The sequence below is a fragment of the Pygoscelis adeliae genome, unplaced genomic scaffold (assembly GCF_000699105.1).
Source record: "Pygoscelis adeliae isolate BGI_AS28 unplaced genomic scaffold, ASM69910v1 Scaffold112, whole genome shotgun sequence".
Lineage (NCBI taxonomy): Eukaryota > Metazoa > Chordata > Aves > Sphenisciformes > Spheniscidae > Pygoscelis > Pygoscelis adeliae.
In genome coordinates this window covers 1,404,546-1,410,768 of record NW_008824232.1, presented here as the reverse complement: position 1 = coordinate 1,410,768, position 6,223 = coordinate 1,404,546, and the positions used below count along the sequence as shown (strand labels likewise).

Genomic DNA, 6,223 nt, shown 5'->3' with positions numbered 1-6,223 from the left:
GCCGGCAAGCTCCGCGGGACGGGGCCGGGGGGACGGGCGGTGCGGCCGGGGGGCAGGCACGCTGCCCTGGGGAGCAGCTCAGCACGCCGGGGACCAGCCCTCCCTCCGGGGCTTCCAGGCTTGGCTTGGCTTTGCTGAACTCTGACAACACCCTGGAAACAGAAAAGCGAGCAGTTTGAACGTAGCTACGTTAACCAGAACCTATAAAAACCCCCAGTTATTGCAAATTGTAACCACCCAAAAAAAAGGGCTCAGCATCACTGCTCGTCTCCTGCGGGCTGGCAGCGCTGTACAGCTGCAAAAAAACCCCGTGGCACCAGCCCCGCTGACAGAAAAAGGTGTGATTTGTGCCCTACGGAGCAGCAGTCAACCCCACCGCAGGCAAGGACCCTGCCTGTAAAGGATGTGTTTCCTAACTACGCCCGTTAACGGGGCGTAGTAATTTGCTGCTGATGGACATCTCCTAAAGGAGGGAGAGCGCTGGGTGCTCCCCGCAGCCCCAGCCCCACGTACGGCTCCTGGACACGTGTCCGGCCGCGGACCGTGTGCCAAATTTCAAATATTTTCATAACTGTTAACGAGCAATTATTAGTGGAGCCCGGCCAGACGAGACACTGTTCCCATGCCCCGGCTTCGCCGCCAGCTAGGCTGAATTAAACCAGCCCAAGATTAAAATTCAAAACGACGTCTTTCCATCACGAGTTTAATCCAATCAAGGCAGGTTCTTCCAGGATCATCTTAAGATGCAAAATCCTAGAAGTAGGTAACGACGCCGTTATCGATGGGGAGGAACAGACTGCAGCTCCAAACCCTCTCCAAGACCCTTATCGGGAAGAGGGTGCCTTCGCCAACCGGCACCCCCAGGCCAGGCTCCTTCAGAGCCAGGTTTTAAAGGTGGCAGGGAAAATATTTACTGATTACTCAGAGCTTATATAACCCGCTGGAAATCTTTGTGCTGGGCGTTTGGCAAAAATAAATCACGAGGATGACAAACTAACAACCTCCCTCCTCTAAATTATCTGCCAAAGCTGCAAATTACAACCCTTTCCTGTGACCAAACTCATTTCTTTCCCCCCACAGAAAGCCCCGGAGCATCCCCCAGCGTACGCCAGGGAGATGTGACATTCCTGAAACCAGGGAGCAGCATTTTTCTGACGTTTCTGCCCCGGTAAAGAGGACAGACACACACTTCAGTGGCCAGAAGCTCATTTGCCGTGGCAGCAGGGTCCCAGCAAGCCGTGCCGAGCATTTCTTTTTACCTTTTAGGCTCTTTCCAGGAGGAAAAAAATAGCTTGTTAAAGAAAAACAGGGGAGAAAGCCTTCCTGCCTACAGAAAGAAAATAAATGAGAGCCCAGGAGAAGGTTAAAAATCCCTTTGAAGAGGGGATCTGGGAAAAGACTCACTCTAGCAGCGACCTGTCCAGGTCCTCGGCGGTGGCCGTCCCCAGGTCGGAGTCGCAGGAGAGCGGCTCCTCGCTCCGCTCGGGACTGCGGGCGCAGTGAGCCGGGAGGATGCTGTCGGAGCCCAGGCTGGAGGAGAGCTGGGACGAGCTCGTGGTGTTAAGGCTCAACGAGGACGACGTGAGCTTGATTTTGCTGCTGGCTTTGCCGATGGGTAGGACAGAGGGTTGAATCTCGATCTCGTCCGACCCCGATGATTGGGAGATCGAACCCAGCGATGCTTTTCTGTGGGGTTCGGATGTCGAGGACGTGAGGGGCTCCAGCAGCTCCGAAACAGGACACAGACCAGACAGGGACAGAGGGGTGACGGTCCACTCATTCAAAACAGCTGATTTATAGGAGAGCTCGAAGGTTAAGGACGTTAAGCCCTGCAAGTAGCTAAGGAGAAACTCGCACTCTTCAGCATCTAAGAGCAGAGCGGTTGCTTGGTAGTATTCGGGCAGCCGGGACCTCTCCCGCAGCAGCAGCTTCAAGTAACACTCCACGAGGCCATCGTTCAAAGCCAGCCTCAGCCAGGCTCGGCAGCGGCCGACGTCCGTATTGATAAAGATGAGCTGTTCCAGCTCTGAGACAATATTTCTGGGGAAGGGGAGAGAAAGTACAGAAAAGGATGTGAGCGGCCCCGTTTTCGGTCCATCACGGGGTGCGACACCGCACTCCCTAATCCTCCCCGGCCCCAGCTCACATCGGCGCTGCAGATGCCACAAAAACAGAGAAAAAGTTTTGTAAGGTTTTTTTTTTTTTCACTCTGTCTCTCAAGAAAGAAGAAAAATCCTTCAAAGGGCACAAAAATATCCCCTGCAGCATGTGAAAGAGTTATTTTCATGTGCTCTTTCATAATTTAAGAGTCGGTGATGGAGTTGGATAAGGCTTTCAAAACTATTTGCGTGTGGGCTCTTATGTCGTGTGAGAGGACTCTGCTTAGGGAGCGGCTCAGAAAAAAACCCAGCAAATCACGATAGTTACCCAGGTGAGACCTCCCCAGAGCTCACACAGCAGGTCAGCGATGTCCATCCTGCTTGGGACACGGGGAAATGGAGGCCAAGCATCCCAAGCAGGTCCAGGTCAGAAGAGAGACCAGACCCCGGCGCCGTGCATCCCGTAACCCACCGCTGCCGTATGCCAGTGCGGTCAGCGGGGTCCCACCGGGGACATGGAGTTCCCATATACAGCCTGGCACCCAAAAAAGGGGTGTGCCCTAAGCTGGCAGCAGCGTTTCATTCCTTAACCGTTTGGGGACATGGACTCACGCCTAAATGGCCCTTTAGCCCTTGCACACGCTGAGAGGGGCCGTGCTGACAGCACTGGGTGCCCAGCCCTGCATCGCTTGGCATCGCGGGGGCTTTGCTCTCCTACCTGCATCTCCCAGCGGTCCCAGGCAGCCCCGGCCCCCCGAGATACTCTGCGAGAGCATCTCTCCCTCCCACTGAAGGGACTGAGCACATGGGATGGGGTAGAGACGTATGTTTCCATTGAGCCATCCTCCTGTTCACCATTCCCCGAATTTTGTGGCTTTGGCACCAAAGAGAGGGGATAAACCTGAGCGTATAAAACACCTTTCGGCAGGGACGGGCACTCACCGATGGGTGATGCTCTTCAGCAGACCCCAGAAGACCGGCTGGGGAAGCGGTCCCCGACCCCCTGCTTTCTTCCCTTTCCCCCCACTCTCTGCCTTTATATGCTTCGCCTTCAGCCCGTGCACAAAGACAGCTTCCAGGGCGCTGCAGAGGGTGTTCGCGTTCCCATCGTCGCTGGTTACGACGGCATCCGAGGTCACGTACTGCTTCTGCAACGCCTTGATGGCATTCACCAGTTGCTTTTTGATCAGCTGCAAGACAGGGAGTACATGCTTGCATAGTAAAAAGATAAGTATGAGGAAAGATTTCATATAAAAGGGCTCAAAAACTGCAAGGCTCGTGCAGAGCGAAGCACCATGCGACTCCTGCTTCATCCACGTGCTTTGCGGCGGCTGTTGGGCTGTTGACAGCTGAACTGGTCAAGCTGGGGACTCACGCTCTTGGCATCACGGTTCATCTGTTGTTTTTGTTTTTTTAAATGAGTAATTTATGCAATTTTAGCCAGTGTTTTGGACCCACCGGGGTGCTGGGGTTGCCTTTAGAGTGTGCGGTGCTTCCTCTGCAGACACCGAATTGCTTAAGGGGATGGGGAAAAAAAAGAAATCAGCTCTTTCCAGGCGCTTGCTCAGAGGAAACACAGGGATTAACTAAGCATGGGTGATAAACGAGAAACTCGAAGGAGGTAACCCGTAACACGGGCTGCGATACCACTTGAACTCCTGCAGATCAGCCCAAGCAGAATGTGACGCGCCAACGAGTCCCGCCAGTGGAAATCAAAGCCATCGATTTCGCTCTCAGCAGCTCATCTGTGTCGATTAGCCCACGGGCACTGCCGGGGACGGCCCCCCCCAGAAATGATGCTTTTGGAAGGACGGCTGGGGTTTAGCTGCTGCCTTCGGAGAGCCTCGGTGGGCTTCGAAGCAGGAACACGGGAATTTTACCTTCCAGCAGCTTTGATTCCCTCCTTCTCATACCAGTTGAAAAGAAGCAAGTTCAGTGAATTTAACAATTCTACGCTGGTGGAGAGGATTTTTTTTCTAACGCAGCTGAGCCCGGATGTCTCAATCAACCTTATTTAAAATGAAAGTTGCACTTCCCAGCAGGCATCTGGCAAACACTGCAAATTCAGCCAGGACCCCATCAAACAATTCACATTTCGGCATCAATCACGCAGCATTCAAGGCGAACGCTGAATGGCACCAGCCGGCTGCGACTGGGGCGGGGCAGATTTTGACTCGAGCCTGGGTCGGCCGCACAAACCCGTATTTAATTTCCAGCCCAGGATATTTTTTTTTCAGCATCTAAATAAGATTTCCAGCAGCTATAGTTCAAGGACAACAGCTGGGGGAACAGGGACCTTCTCCCTGCCCGTAGCAGGGGGTGCCTCTTGCAGCAGGAGCTGCATTCCAGCTGCCCCGCAGATCTGCTAGCACAAGCAACCCACCTGCAAGCAGCAACCGTGGGCTAACAGGATTAAAGAGTGCAAATGATTTTATCTGTCATCCATGAATTAATTCTGCTGTGGGATGAATTAAACACCCAGTTTTAACCACTGGGTTTGAACTTTGCTCGTTAAACGTGTTTAGACTCCCAAAGCTGGGTAAAGAAACCCTAAATACACAGAGCAGCAATGCTCCTTCACCCAGGTATCAGGGCTGAGCACCTTCCCCCGCCCCACGCTGGGTCTTGCCACGAGGGGCAAAGCCCAAGGTACAGTCTTCTGGTGTCATTTAACTCATGGCTACCCTATTTCATAGAATCATAGAATAGTTTGGGTTGGAAGGGACCTCTACAGGTCATCTAGTCCAACCCCCCACCAAGGGCAGGGACATCTTCAACTAGATCAGGTTGCTCAGAGCGTTTGATTTGCTTTAACCCGCCCCACACCAGCCAAACCATCGAGGATCCTCTCTGCCGGAAAGCGCGAGCCACCCTTTGCCCGTATAAACCATCCCAATCCCAGCTGGCAGCACCGACAAGTCCTACCACGTCCCCGCCGGCAACTGGAGTTGCACTGGGGAGTAACTGGAGCTATTTGGGGAGGTTCAGGGCATCTTGCTCACCTGTATGGCTTCCTTGGGGTCATTGGCGTGGCTTGAATGCATCTCAGCTGCTGCCGCTCCCCGTGCCGGGCGCTGCCTTCACATGTCACCTTCGGGACAAGGAGGAGGAACATGTCTGAGCACCCATTTTGTTTACATCTAACTCACCTGCCACGCAAAGCGCACTCGGCGTCAGGCAAGAGGCACGGATCACGCACTGAGGCATTTTGCAAGCACTCACGGCCAGACTGCTGCCGGATTCAAGCTGAGACCGACCCACGACCACATCAAAACACACCACGCTCCCCAGGGACCAGGACAGTTTCAGGCAAAACAGAGAGTGGCCAAGAGACCGAGAGAGAGCAATTAACCCTTGCACGCTGCCCGCAGGCAGCTTAAACCTGGGTGAGACGCCGGGCCGGCCAAGCCAGCAGCGATGCACGCGGGGCCAGGGACTGCTTCCCTTCTGTTTCTACATCACCTGCAATGCCCAGGCGCCAGTAAGGGCATCAAAACAGCCATTTAGTGAGTGAGCCTGAACGACGCCACCCAAAAACCTTGTGAATGGCATTAAGGTGGCCCAGACAGAGGGGTGTCACCCCCCAACAGACCCCGGGCAGAGGTGACAGCAGCTCATCCCTCCGGTACTCGCCGGAGGAGCAATGCTGCTGCCAAACCTGGCCGGGACAGACCCTTCTCGGAGCGTGCTCGCCCTGACGGCGCAGAACTGTCTGGGAAGCCGGGAAGGAAGGATGCTGGTTCTCCATCAGGTTTACAGTCGCTCCGTTCAGAGGCAGATGCTGGACCGCCCAGGATCTCCCTGCTCCTGGGGGTTGCATACGGCAGGGGTGCTCTGCCGCAGCTGGCTTTGGTGGGAGAGAGAAAAGTCAGTGCCCTCCCACTACAGGAAACCCTGGCAAAACCAGAGCCGAGCAGGCAGCGGCAGCCTCGCCGGGGTCGTCTGCAGCTGCAGGGTGTCTGCAGACAACAAGGGACCTCTGACTTCTGACTTTTGGCCTCCTGCCCTCTTCTTCAGAGCCGCCTGCCGAAACCAAGCTGTGCCTGGAGGCTCTGTGAGCAACGCACGCGGCTCTCGGCGAGACGCCCGCCGCACGGCTGCGTCCCCGCTCAAACACAGCGCGT

General features: G+C 54.9%; 1 protein-coding gene across 1 annotated transcript in view; it reads right to left on the bottom strand.

Annotated features, from left to right (window-relative positions):
* The window catches only part of PLEKHM1 (pleckstrin homology domain containing, family M (with RUN domain) member 1), a 19,867-nt gene that overhangs the window by 10,722 nt on the left and 2,922 nt on the right, over positions 1-6,223 (bottom strand). Inside the window, exons 2-5 of the mRNA XM_009334905.1 lie at positions 5,102-5,190; positions 3,042-3,289; positions 1,405-2,040; positions 3-152 (exon numbers count right to left, since the gene is read on the bottom strand). Of these exons, the coding sequence (XP_009333180.1) occupies positions 3-152; positions 1,405-2,040; positions 3,042-3,289; positions 5,102-5,143 (1,076 nt within the window). The 5' untranslated portion in view covers positions 5,144-5,190. The remainder of the gene's footprint in view (positions 1-2; positions 153-1,404; positions 2,041-3,041; positions 3,290-5,101; positions 5,191-6,223) is intronic.